This window comes from Macaca fascicularis, chromosome 8 (genome assembly GCF_037993035.2).
Source record: "Macaca fascicularis isolate 582-1 chromosome 8, T2T-MFA8v1.1".
Classification (NCBI taxonomy): domain Eukaryota; kingdom Metazoa; phylum Chordata; class Mammalia; order Primates; family Cercopithecidae; genus Macaca; species Macaca fascicularis.
In genome coordinates, this window is record NC_088382.1 from 112,940,907 (window position 1) to 112,955,594 (window position 14,688).

A 14,688-nucleotide genomic window follows, 5' to 3' on the forward strand; every position below is an offset into this window, starting at 1 on the left:
AAATTATGTTTTTCATGGAAAGCTACTAATGGTATTTTACTACTGGTACTAGCTCTCTGGGATGTTAGTGACAGGCTTTCATTATTTAATTCCATAAATGTTTATTACACACTTAATATATGCCAGGCACTATAGTGCTAAGTGTTGTGGACACAAAGGTGAGCAAAAAACAGACTCGGTTCTTGTTCTCAGGGAACTTACAGTGAGGTGAGAGGAACAGGCAGTAATCAAATAATTATGCAAATAAGTACAAAATTATGACTGTGATAGATACAACAACGGAAAGGTAGATAGTTCTATGAGAATATATAATGATAGCTTTGACCTAAACTGGGGAAAAGCGAAGGAAATGACTGTTGAGCTAAAGTATGAAGGGTAAGGGTAAGACAGAGGTAACTAGGCAATGAGAGGAGGGAAGAGCATTTTGGGCAGTGGGAATAGCTTATTCAGAGACCCTGCAGAGCCTGAACAGGGAGTGAGGGAGCATGGCATATACAGGGAATTAAAAAACTAGTATAGCTGGAGTGATGAGAGTAAGAAAGAATATGGTGCAAGATAAGGAAGGAGAGAGAAGCAGCAGTCAGACCATCCAGGGCCCATCTTGCATATTTTTATGCTGAAAGCAATGAGGTCTTCAATATTTTAGATAGGAATGGGTAGCACGATCCTGTGAGCTTCTGTATAGAGCATGGCACCTGTGTCAGTCTCCTGAGGGTTGGGCAGCACTCTGTGGCAGTTTCTGTTAGGAATCCAGGACACTTCCATCCTGCAACTCTGTCAGCCAGGTGGATGGGAGAGAGAAGGTAGAGAACCCACACCTTTTCTTGAGTGCCTCAGATGGGAAGTGTTACACCTTTTCCACATGCATTCCTGTTGGCAAGATGTCAGTCATGTGGTTATAACTGAAACAAATAATAAATGTGTGTCCCGAAGGAAAAAAGTATTCAAGGCAGAGGACATGTCAGGTGCTGCCAGTCAAAAAGAATATTACACTATGCTATTTCACTAGAGTGATTGGGGCAAAGGACAGATCACAGTAGGTGAAGGAGTGAGGAGAAAGTGAAGCCAGAAACAGAGTTCTTAGGGAAGTTGGCTATAAAAGAGGAAAGTTTATCAGTTTAATGGGAAATAACTATTTTAAGAATTACTAGGAAAAAGGAAGAGGCAAGCATATATGGGGTAGAAGAGGTCTTCAATAGTAGTTTTCTAAGAAGGAGGTAGGATCCCAAGCATAGATGACATTTTGACCGTGGATGGGAGGAACATCTGTTGTACCAGTAGGAAAGGATAGGACGGCTGTGGATATAGGTAGGTTTGTGTGTTTTGTAAGAGTTGTTGCAAGAATTTCTTTCTGATGGTTTCTATTTCCATTGTGACATAATAAGAGTCAAGGAGGTCCTCTGTTGTGAGTCTGGAAAAGAAGGATATGTGTTCAAGAGAAGTGGTCATTATGGAGCATAGGAGAATGAGTCAACTAGAGAGGCTTCATAACATTTCAGGTAAATCAGGCGATCCTGAATTTGTGGATCTCATCTGGCCTATTGAGAACTTCTCCAGCTGTGGTGGGATGCTTGGGACTAAGCACAGAGAAGGCAAATAGTTGTGGTTGGGGTTTTGTCAGATGGATTCAGTGCAAAGATAAAGATGCACTAAAAAATGAAGGATAATGAGAAGGGTGTTACTGAAACAATAGCCTATGAAAGTCTAAATGGATGGGGAGCGAAATGAAGAGAGAAAAGAACTAATGTATGGAGACAAGCTGGAGGAGATCTATCCCAATGAGGTTTGTTTTTTTTTTTAAGGCATAATGAGAATTTTTAAAAAAATGAATTGCAAGGATAGGAACTTGCAGACGAAGGGCAGGATGCTTGAGTTGATTTTTGGAGATAGTATGTACTTGCAGGTTGTGGCAGGGTTCCCTGTGTGACTTTGATTACGGGTGGCCACTGTGGGTTAGGGATAGTCACTGGAGATGAGGAGGCTAAATAGCAGAGAAGCCAGAGTGTGGATGGCTTGTTCTTGGTCAAGTCACCAAGGATGATGACAGCAAAAGCAAAGGAGAGAAAACTGATGATTCATTTAACTCATATTTCTTGCACTCTTACTGTGTGCCAGGACTGTTCTAGGCACTAGAGTTATAACAGGCAAAAATTTCTGCCATCATGAACCTTACATTTTAGTGGAGGGAAGAAGATTCAGTAAGTAAGTTATATTTATATGAGAAGATGGCGAGGCCTATGGAGAAAATACTTGCTCTTTCATTATAAGATTGCCTACTCAGTTTCAAAGCAGGGGAGGTTATAACTTGAAAAAATTTACGCTGGCATCTATGCTTAGTTTCTAACTCTGTTGGAGTTTTGGTCTTTGTAACTTGATTTTTTGAGAAACAGATAATTTTTAAATAATTAAACTAAATCAAATTTATTCATGTTTGAGAATGCTTGATACATTGAATTGGGAAGTAGAATTCATTTTTTAAAATTGTTTAAGCCCTACATTAAACCATATCCCATTAATATAAAGCAAACCCATAAACATCCTTTTATACAATGTTACTTGGGTCAGTTGCACATAAAAATAATTCTAGTATGGCCTATACTGGAGAATATTTTTTCATTTCTATAAATAAGACCTTCAGGCTTTTGTGGCGTCTTATTTACTTTGAAAACACACACAAAGAAAGAGGGGAACCTCTGATTAAAACATAAAATCTAGCTCATTGAAAGATTTCTAGCATAATGAAAGATTTAACATAACTGTGGTAAAAACATGAAGGCCGCATCTATTATTTGAGAAACAGCAGAACTGTGTGGTTATGACATGCCTTAGGCTCTTGGTTCCCCAGGAGAATGCCTTTGCCTTGGAAGAAAAAGGTGCGTTCATTCTTTGAGGTCTGTAGTTTCCTCAGCTCATCAGAGCACAGACACATTCTTTTCTACGTGAAGAGTTTTGTAAACTGAACTTTGTTTTCACTTCCAGCTCCAGCCATCCTCGGGTAGCTTGCCAATAGATGAATTCCACTCATTTGACCCATAGTGCTCCTTCTCTTCATTTCTCCCTCTTTCCTCACAGCAGTGCATGTCCACCATACCACCTGAGAGTCTGTGGAACCTTAGTTTCTGTTATACTTGTTTCCTTACACTCATTTTCCTGTCTTTATTATGATAGTCAAACTTTTTCTCCTCAAAGGTATAGCTGACTTGATTTCATGAAAACCACTTTCCTAATATGATTTATCAGAGGCCTTTCCATACCTCAGCCACTATGCTATGACAGATTTTATAATTAATAAGTGCATTTCAAAGTGAAAACGTTACAAACATGCTTAACAGATGTTTTTATAACATGAAATATTCTACTGCGTTAAGATCAAAATGCTGACTGTACTTGTTCCATATACCTTCAGACCAGTGTTAATGTAATATTTTGGCAAGGTGAATCGTCTTTTTTGGATATAAAACTCTTAGCATAAGCCAGGAATGGTGTTGCACAGCTGTATTCTCAGCTATTTAAGAGGATTGCTTGAGTCCAGGAAATCAAGACCAGCCTGGGTAACACAGCGAGACCCAGTCTCCATTAAAAAAAAAAAAAAAAAAAAAAAGAATCTCAGGCATATACAGGCATATATTTAAGAGAAATATTCTATCTGGATTTTTCTATGATAGTGAATAAACATGATGAATACTGACGGACTTGATTGTTTGCAATTAGAGTTCATGTGGAGAAAATAAGATTTTAAGCACAATTAACTTGTGAATGAATGTATCCATTCACTGACTGACCTTTTCCACATTAGTCTTGATTAATAATTTTTTTTCCTGTTCTCTAGACAGTGGAGGCTGGTAATTTATTCTACTGATACAGTGAGACCTCATATAATAAATTGGGGAGAGAAACTGGTTAGCTTTTTGTTTTATTTTTAGACTGAAGAAACTATAGAACCTATGTGGAACTTATACACTTCTGGTAGATACATAATCATTTTCAGGAACAACTTAGTAATATATAGTAAAATGGCAGATGCTTAACCCTGCATCCTAGGAAATCCCCTTCCATAGAAACTCTTACACAGAGAGTCGTGCACAAGAATATTGATTGTATATTCTTCCTAATTCTTTTAATGGGAAAAAATCTAAAAGTCCATTATAGAAGAATGATTAGTAAATTGTGATATACTTAGACACTGGAATACCACCATACAGTTGATAAAATGAATAAAGTTGACCCACATCTGTCAACATGGATAAATCTAGAAAATATAGTGTTAAATTTTAAAACGTAAGTTATAGCATGCTATATACAGCATGATGTCATTTATATAAAGTTCAAAACTTGAAAAACAATACTTTATAAGGTTATGGTTAGTAAATAATGTAATAAAAAATATTTTTTAAAATGCTTGAGAGTAAAAACTGAATTTGTGGTAATGAATACTTCTGAGGAGAGAGAGAAGGAAATAAGACCAGAAAGGGGTCCCCACTGTATCTATAGTGTTATATTACTTTATTTTAAAATGTATAAAGCAAAATTGACATAATATTATGTTTTAATAAAGCTGGTAGATGATTTTTTTGTATTTCATTTTATGGGCATATGTTTTAGTCTGTTCTTTCTAAGGTATATTTAAAATGCTTTCTCATTTAAAACCTCCAATACTTTTTTTTTTTTTTCCTTGAGACAGAGTCTCCCTCTGTCTCCCAGGCTGGAGTGCAATGGCTCGGTCTTGGCTCACTGCAACCTCCGCCTCCCAGGTTCAAGTGATTCTCCTGCCTCAGCTTCCCAAGTCGCTGGGATTACTGGCACCTGTCACCAATTTTCGTATTTTTAGTAGAGACAGGGTTTCACCATGTTAGCCAGGCTGGTCTTGAACTCCTGACCTCAAGTTATCCGCCTGCCTCGGCCTCCCAAAGTGCTGGGTTTACAAGCGTGAGCCACCGTGCCTGGCCAAAACCTCCAATACTTTTTAAACCATTATAGATCCCCCAAAATAATACTGGTATATGCAAACTCAACTTAGTGATAAAGTTCTGTACGAGATGGAAATATCTCCATCTATCACTCAGGACTGTCCATAAACAAGGGAGGCAAAGAGCCCGACCTGAACAAAATGGTGATCTTCATTCAGCTGGTCCTCAGCCTACCTCTTGCTGGTATACTTGCCTTTCTTTAAAACTTGAACTCTATCCTGTCAATCCAGAGAAGGATCTCGTTTCAGTCATTTTAGTTATCATCGCCTTAGTTATATGGTTGCTTCACTTTTCTTATGGGCATGAGAAAATAAAAGTGAATAGACAAGACAGTTCATATGATATAAAGACATACTTCATATGCTATAAAGAGACAAGCCAGTACTTCTCTGGAAGCTACCAATTAAGATAAATTCTTAAATATTTAGCCTTAAAAACCGAAATTATTTTAAAACTGTTAACTGGCTAATTTTTTCCAAGGAAGTGCCTTTTCATGTTCACCTGCTTTGTATTTAATATAAATTATTGTGTTGAGGCCCCATTAACAGCCACAAGTTTTTAGTCAACTTCAAAAATTTCTACTCAACTCTTATCTGTAATCCATTTAGGTTTGTATCTCTTCCCATCAATCATGAATACATAAGGTAATATTTTATAGTTGGAAAGCATAGCTTAAAATAGTGAATCAATAAAAATGTTGATTTCGTATATTTAATTTTTATAATCTTTACAGATTACAATACTGTGATGAGACTGTTCCTGTAACTTTTGATCCACACACAGAATTTCTTGGTCCTCAGAAGAAAACAGAACAAGTCCAAAGAGACATTGGATTTTGGTGTCCAAGACATCTTAAGACTTCTGGGGGACAAGGATATAAGTTTCTGGGAATTGACCAATGTGCGCCTCCGTGCCCCAACATGTATTTTCAAAGCGATGAGCTAGAGTTTGCAAAAAGTTTTATTGGAATAGTTTCAATATTTTGTCTTTGTGCAACTCTGTTCACATTCCTTACTTTTTTAATTGATGTTAGAAGATTCAGATACCCAGAGAGACCGATTATATATTACTCTGTCTGTTACAGCATTGTATCTCTTATGTACTTCATTGGATTTTTGCTAGGCGATAGCACAGCCTGCAATAAGGCAGATGAGAAGCTAGAACTTGGTGACACTGTTGTCCTAGGGTCTCAAAATAAGGCTTGCACCATTTTGTTCATGCTTTTGTATTTTTTCACAATGGCTGGCACTGTGTGGTGGGTGATTCTTACCATTACTTGGTTCTTAGCTGCAGGAAGAAAATGGAGTTGTGAAGCCATCGAACAAAAAGCAGTGTGGTTTCATGCTGTTGCATGGGGAACACCAGGTTTCCTGACTGTTATGCTTCTTGCTATGAACAAAGTTGAAGGAGACAACATTAGTGGAGTTTGCTTTGTAGGCCTTTATGACCTGGATGCTTCTCGCTACTTTGTACTCTTGCCACTGTGCCTTTGTGTGTTTGTTGGGCTCTCTCTTCTTTTAGCTGGCATTATTTCCTTAAATCATGTTCGACAAGTCATACAACATGATGGCCGGAACCAAGAAAAACTAAAGAAATTTATGATTCGAATTGGAGTCTTCAGCGGCTTGTATCTTGTGCCATTAGTGACACTTCTCGGATGTTACGTCTATGAGCAAGTGAACAGGATTACCTGGGAGATAACTTGGGTCTCTGATCATTGTCGTCAGTACCATATCCCATGTCCTTATCAGGTAAAAGCTATCACTTGGATTATGTCTATATTTACATTTAATGTGGAAAATGTTCCATGGAAATATACTTGTATTAGTCATGGATGTAAAAGTTGATTTCAGGTGAGAAAATACAAGAGCCATAGGTAAGGATTTCCTACACATCAACTGAAACTGGGGTGAATGTTTCATGACTTCCTTCCTCAAGCTTTAGCTTCAGTTGTGTAGTAAAGCACTTCCTTTATTCTCTGAAAAATTAAATTAAGCTGCAAAGGCAGATTAATAGCAATAAAGAGCAGAGTCAAAAGAACAGACCTTGACATTGGGAGGAAAACAGAAGTCACTTTTTGCCGCATTGGCAATTGTTTTTAATTTTTTAGTTAGTAGTAAAAAATCTTATTTGGATATATTTAATTTGATCATATTATCTTACAGCTTTTTACATAGTATATACTTACAAAAACAGAATTTGCTTTTTGCCTGACTCATTTGTCATTTCTCAATTGAAAAAAACACAGTTGTAACAAAATATGTTTTATCTATTTCTGATTCTTATGATTAGTATAAGGGTGGTGTTTTTAAAATTAATAAAAGTAAATTTCTGAAAATACAAAATTTCTTAAAGCTTTTTAGTTGAAGTTTTGTAAATATAAATTTGGTTTTGTTTTAATAGATTTTAGACGTTATTCCTGACTCTGTGTGGTATTAAGTGCGTTGAATAAGAGCACTGCCAACACAGTATATCAAATTATGCAATGGAAAGGTCAAACTATTTCATATAATAGGTTATATTTCAGAAAGTTACTGCTTTATAACATTGTGGAACCTATTTTTTATGTTGGTATGTGGGGATGCTAGTTTTACTTGCCTTATACCTTGTCCATAATCTGTTACCCATAGTTTGTTTTTACTATATACCTAATAAGAGGGCTGTGTCTTAATGTGATCCTGCTATATTAATAATGACTCCTAGGTTCCTCAGTCTTTTTGGCAAGGTTTGGGAGAGGAAATTATTACATACTGCTAAAAAGTTTAAGATCTATGGTTTTTAAGTTTAAGATCTATGTTTCTTATATTATGTTTTATGTAAGAAATTATAAAATATAATAGGATATAATTAGAAAATTATAATCTTCAAGTGGAGAAGGATATAATATTCTTGTAGTTATAGAAATTACAAAAGATTGCTAAATTTGACTAAGTAAAAAAATTTTTTTTAAAATTCTGTGTGACAAAACAAAAACAACAACCAATCCATAATCAATGTCAAAAGACCAACTGGGAAAGTTTATTTGCATATGACATCATAGTTGAAGAGCTAATTTCTCTAATTTATAAAGAGTTGCTACAGATCAATAAGAAAAAAACCATCCATCTGATATAAAAATGAGAAAAGAGGAGGGAAAAGATTCACAGAAAATAAAAATGAAAAAACTATTCTTAAACATGTGAAAAAAGTTATAGTAAAATAACTTAAATTATATTTCCATGTATGATATGGCAAACATCTAAAGGTGTCCTGACCACTGTGTGGTGAGACAATAGCAAAATACATATTTTCAGACTTTGCTATTAGGAGCTATTTCAACCTTCTCTTGAAGCAATTTCACAGTATGTATAGATTTATAATGTGTGTACGATGATCCTGCCCTTCTGGGAATTTATAGACAGATTTGCTTACAAATATGAGAAATTAAATAATACCAAGATAGTCACTACAATATTATTTGCAAATGACAATAGATTGGAAGTAAATATCTATTAATAGGGATAGTAGAATAAGTTATGGTTCACTCACACAATGGAACAGCCTTTACAAAGAATAAAGAGCTCTGGCTGGGCACGGTGGCTCACGCCTGTAATCCTAGCATTTGGGGAGGCTGAGGAGGGCGGATTGCCTGAGCTCAGGAGTTCAAGACTAGCCTGGGCAACACGGTAAAACCCCGTCTCTACTAAAATACAACAAATTAGCCGGGCATGGCTGTGTGCGCTTGTAGTCCCAGGTACTCGGGAGGCTGAGGTGGGAGAATTGCTTGAACCGGGAGGCGGAGGTTGCAGTGAGCCGAGATCACGCCACTGCACTCCAGCCTGGGTGACAGAGTGAGACTCCCATCTCAAAAAATAAAAATAAAAATATAAAATAAAATAAAGAGTTCTGTTTGTACTGATACAGAATGGTCTCCAAGAAATATTAGTAAGTCAAAAAGGCAAGAAATGCAGAGTATGTAATATCTTGACCCTTGTGCAATGTTTAAGGTTAGAATTTCAAAGTTTATGCCTAAAAGAAAAGTATAATTTCAATTCTTAGGAAATTTTCACATTTTACTTAATTTACTTTAACCAAGTTTTTATAATATAAATATTAATAATGTATAAAAGCTGTAAAATATTTGTTGTTATGATGAGTTTAAATGAATTTTTGTGGTAGACTGTAGTGGGGGGAAATAGGTAAATATTTAGAGGCAAATATTCTGGCAATTATAAGAGGCTACTGTATCTATCAAGAAAAAAATGTGAGGAAATCATGCCAAGATTTAGGAGATTATTCTTAAATATATTTCCGTATTTTCCCCTTTCTAGAGTTTTGGTTCATAAAGCTTCTTTGTTCAGCATTTAGATAAAAAATGTATTGCACTTAGAGCATGCTTCATTATATCATTTCAAACTTTTTTAGTGAAACAGTTGAAGATTTATAATTTTCGTTCGTTTTATATTGATAATATAGACTTCTTTCCACTTTAAGTGCATCACTGAAAATATTATTATTCACTGTTTTTTTTGTAGGCAAAAGCAAAAGCTCGACCAGAATTGGCTTTATTTATGATAAAATACCTGATGACATTAATTGTTGGCATCTCTGCTGTCTTCTGGGTTGGAAGCAAAAAGACATGCACAGAATGGGCTGGGTTTTTTAAACGAAACCGCAAGAGAGAGTAAGAAACTATTGAATTGTCTGACATGATTTTTAAATAAGCAGATCAAAATACCAAGGAACCAAAATACCAATGTACTAGAGTTTCATTATATCAACTATTATTTCAATTTGATTAGCCAACTGAAGTTTGGAAATTTTTTTCATGAAAGAGACATGCTTTATTTTTGCATTTGTTATACTAGTCTTTGACATATACTATTCTATTTGAAATATAAATGAAAGATTTATGAAAGGCATATTTTCTTTTCATGATTTATAGTATATCCAATATTATTACTGCTGTCATTGGATTCATTATTTTGGGTACAGCATTTTAAATAATTTTATCCTTTTTATCAATGATAAAAGATTAAATAAGACTATATATAAAGAAACCTATAAAGTATGATTCAAATATAAGTGATATGTTATGGCCATTATTTACTACCTTTAAATCTTATTACACACAGCTATGACCTATTTTCACTTATTTATCTTGCTTAAGATGTTAAAAATTCAAACTTATAGAATATTCTATAACAATATTGATTTATATTTATGAGTAATTCATCTTAGTTATATATATATAATATATATACTCGTGTGTACACACACACTATATACAATGTACTATAGCTTTTTAAAAATTGTCCCCCACTGGTTTGATTAACTTATTTCAGAACTGTAGACCTGAAGAATCATATTAAACTGGATTTTTTTTGCACTATTATTATATGTCTATCTCATATTTATGTACTCACACTAATTTCAGTGTAACTTGCTAATTTTTAATGTTAGAAAGGAAAGAGTTATATTTAAATGAAGACCATTAATTGTATTCTCTATCCTTTTCTTCTGGTTTACTTTTATATTACGTATTTATGTACAATACAAATACAGTATTATGTATAGTACATTTATGCTGTTTTGAGTCTCCTTGCCCTCATCCTTTGATTCTTGCCTTTTTAATTTCTTACCAGTTTACTATTTATACTGACAAAAGCGACTTAGAGTGTATACCCAAAAGATTTTATAAAATCAATTTATGTCCTAGTATTTATAATCTCAGATTTTATAATAATACAAACCATAGAATTTTCAACCTTAGTTACTAAGGATTTTTGGCAAAAGATACGTGATATCCTTTAGAGCCTCTACTGTAACACTTGTAATTTGAGTAAATCCTCTCCTTCAATTTTCTTACAGTCCAATCAGTGAAAGTCGAAGAGTACTACAGGAATCATGTGAGTTTTTCTTAAAGCACAATTCTAAAGTTAAACACAAAAAGAAGCACTATAAACCAAGTTCACACAAGCTGAAGGTCATTTCCAAATCCATGGGAACCAGCACAGGAGCTACAGCAAATCATGGCACTTCTGCAGTAGCAATTACTAGCCATGATTACCTAGGACAAGAAACTTTGACAGAAATCCAAACCTCACCAGAAACATCAATGAGAGAGGTGAGAGCGGACGGAGCTAGCACCCCCAGGTTAAGAGAACAGGATTGTGGTGAACCTGCCTCGCCAGCAGCATCCAGCTCCAGACTCTCTGGGGAACAGGTCAACAAGAAGGGCCAGGCAGGCAGTGTATCTGAAGGTGCACGGAGCGAAGGAAGGTGAGATTTGATTTTATGTAAAATCATCACTATTTTAAATACTGCATTACACATTTTTTATTAAAGCATAACACATCTGGAAAGCATTTTGTGATATATTATGTCTGTACTCCTACCCGAAGGAAGTTTGGGTTCAGCCTATAAATAATGCTATTTAGTAGTTTAATTCTTAGCTTTGAGAACAGCTTTAATATATGTTGTTCAAGTAGGAATGTTCATTTCTGTGGTAATCGTTAAGAGTTACTTGTACATTTAAGTAAATGCAATTTACCTGAAATACAGGCTAAGTTTTAATTAATACTGCATTTTAATTCTGTCTAAAAGGTGTCACCCTATACAAAATTATAATGTGTCATTTTATCTAAAATTATTTTATTTTCTGAACATGAAATGATATTGACATTATCTTTAATGAGTTTTCTCAATGGCCATAGGTGACCAAAACACAGGTAAGCCAGAATGCAAACAGCTAATTGCATTAAGATCTCAAAGTTATCTTACCTAACCCTCTCAGACTAGGCTAAATGCACCTTCTCTGTGTTCCTATGGCAGCTTTCATATATTTGGATTGGAATTAGATACATGCTTTATCTTCTAGTAGATTTGTAACCTTCTCAAAGGGAAAGCTGAAGTCTTACTCATCTTTATGTTCCCAATTTCTTACACAGTACTGATCTATGGTGGAAAATCAATAAAACATTTGTTAAACTGAGGACAGGAATCCTGCCTTATTAATTCTATTCCCCATGAGACTCCATGTTCAGCCTATATACGGGTAGTGCTTGATGAAATTTCTGAAGTCAGTGAATATTATATTTTTAAAAATTATTTGGCCAGGCATGGTGGCTCACACCTGTAATCCCAGCACTTTGGGAGGCCAAGGTGGGCAGATCACAAGGTCAGGAGATTGAGACCATTCTGGCTAACACGGTGAAACCCCATCTCTACTAAAAATACAAAAAATTAGCCGGGTATGGTGGCACCCACCTGTAGTCCCAGCTACTTGGGAGGCTGAGGCAGGAGAATCTCTTGAAACCAGGAGGCGGAGGTTGCAGTGAGCCGAGATCGCGCTACTGCAGTCCAGCCTGGGCAACAGAGTGAGAGTCCATCTCAAAAAAAAAAAAAATAAAAACAAAAATTATTTGTATTTTGAAGTGTTAAAGTACACCTAAAGACGTTTAACTACTTATTCTCTGATAAAGGTGGACACTGGTAAGGGGTTAAACTCATGAAAAATGGCATCATATTTGTGCTTGTGGATGTGTGTGCGTCAATGTTTTTTCTTTTATCTAGGATTAGTCCAAAGAGTGATATTACTGACACTGGCCTGGCACAGAGCAACAGTTTGCAGGTCCCCAGTTCTTCAGAACCAAGCAGCCTCAAAGGTTCCACATCTCTACTTGTTCACCCGGTTTCAGGAGTGAGAAAAGAGCAGGGAGGTGGTTGTCATTCAGATACTTGAAGAACATTTCTCTCATTACTCAGAAGCAAATTTGTGTTACACTGGAAGTGACCTATGCACTGTTTTGTAAGAACCACTGTTACATTCTTCTTTTGCACTTCAAGCTGCATTGCCTACTGTTATACTGGAAAAAATAGAGTTCAAGAATAATATGACTCATTTCACACAAAGGTTAATGACAACAGTATACCTGAAAACAGAAATGTGCAGGTTAATAATATTTTTTTAATGGTGTGGGAGGACAGAGTTAGAGGAATCTTCCTTTTCTATTTATGAAGATTCTACTCTTGTTAAGAGTATTTTAAGATATACTATGCTATTTTACTTTTTTGATATAAAATCAAGATATTTCTTTGCTGAGGCATTTAAAACTTATCCTTGTATCTTTTTATACATATTTAGAAATAAGCTTATATGTATTTGAACTTTTTTGAAATCCTATTCAAGTATTGTTATCATGCTATTGTGATATTTTAGCACTTTGGTAGCTTTTACACTGAATTTCTAAGAAAATTGTAAAATAGTACTATTTTATACTATAAAAAAAGATATACCAAAAAGTCTTTTAATAGGAATTTAACTTTAAAAACCCACTTATTGATACCTTACCATCTAAAATGTGTGAATTTTATAGTCTCATTGTTTGAGGAATTTCACGGATCTAAATTACGTAACTGAAATAAGGTGCTTACTCAGAGTGTCCACTATTGATTGTGTTATGCTGCTCACTGATCCTTCTGCTTATTTCAAATAAAATGTCCTAAAGGGTTAGTAGATAAAATGTTAGTCTTTTGTATATTAGGCCAAGTGCAATTGATTTTCTTTTTTTAATGTTTCATGACCACCCATTGATTGCATTATAACCACTGACAGTTGCTTATACTTTTTCTTTGTTTTAACTTTTGTTTTTCAACATTTAGAATATTAAATTTTGTATCGTACAAATGTAAAATTTGTATCCTTCTCAGACATTTTGTAGAATTCATTTCGGCAGCTCACTAGGATTTTGCTGAACATTAAAGAGTGTGATAGCGATATTAATGCCAATCAAATGGAAAAAAGGTAGTCCCAATAAACAAGACACAATGTTTTTATACAACATACTTAAAAATATTAAGGAGTTTTCTTAATTTTGTTGCCTATTACGTATTATTCTCTGAACAAGGTTTTCTGATGCTTTTGGTTTTCTCTCCATTTAGCATTTGCTCTCAGTTTTTTTCTCTATTTAGCATTCTGTTAAGGTATAAAAACTATGTACTGTATGGAAAATGTTGTAAATATTACCTTTTCCACATTTTAAACAGATAACTTTGAATACAAAAACTTTGTTTGTGTGATCTTTTCATTAATAAAATTATCTTTGTATAAGAATTATGGAGTATTCTGTGGTTAGGTATAGTAGTTCTGGCCAAGGAAGTAGTGTAATTGTTTAGATTAGTCACTCCATGACTGATAAGTCAGAAGCTTCTTTTTAACTTTGAAGGAGAATACAGTCAAGACTCTTGTTTTTTGTCACGATTTCTCTCCAAAAATGTAAATAATACAGCTATATTAAGTGTAACTTTTTAAAGCCAGTAGGAAAGATCTGGGGTGTGGGGTGTGAAGCAAAAGGAACCCCAGGACCCTGTTTTCCTCCTAACAGTGATTAGGTGATACAGACAAACCTCCCAAAAAAGAAGGCTAAAATATATGGATGAAATAAAACAGTAGGCAGATTTCTGTGATGGGGAAAAAAAGAAGTAAAATAATATTACCCCCAAACATTAAAAAACTAATAAGATAGTGAGGAATTGCCAGGTTAAGATCTGGGAAAAGAGAGAAATTCTCACTATGAAGCCCAACATTTGGAGCTGCTTTTGCCCAGGAGCATTTGATTACTTGGAAAGGGTGGCTGAGAAGTGGAACAGTGCTATTGACAGCCTCAAAGGGCTGGAAGACAAGGGGTCTGCAGCCACCCTACACTTAGAATTTTGACCTCAAAGGGCTGGATCCTAAAAG

At 35.0% G+C, this 14,688-nt stretch overlaps 1 protein-coding gene across 4 annotated transcripts in view; it reads left to right on the forward strand.

Annotated features, from left to right (window-relative positions):
• The window catches only part of FZD6 (frizzled class receptor 6), a 33,691-nt gene extending 19,630 nt beyond the window's left edge, over window positions 1–14,061 (forward strand). For all 4 annotated transcript variants that reach the window (XM_005563851.3, XM_073999239.1, XM_005563852.4 and 1 more), the window contains 4 exons: window positions 5,701–6,718; window positions 9,482–9,630; window positions 10,818–11,228; window positions 12,522–14,061. In XM_005563851.3, coding sequence (XP_005563908.3) covers window positions 5,701–6,718; window positions 9,482–9,630; window positions 10,818–11,228; window positions 12,522–12,690 — 1,747 coding nt within the window. In that variant the 3' untranslated portion in view covers window positions 12,691–14,061. The remainder of the gene's footprint in view (window positions 1–5,700; window positions 6,719–9,481; window positions 9,631–10,817; window positions 11,229–12,521) is intronic.
• The last annotated feature ends 627 nt before the right edge of the window (window positions 14,062–14,688 follow it).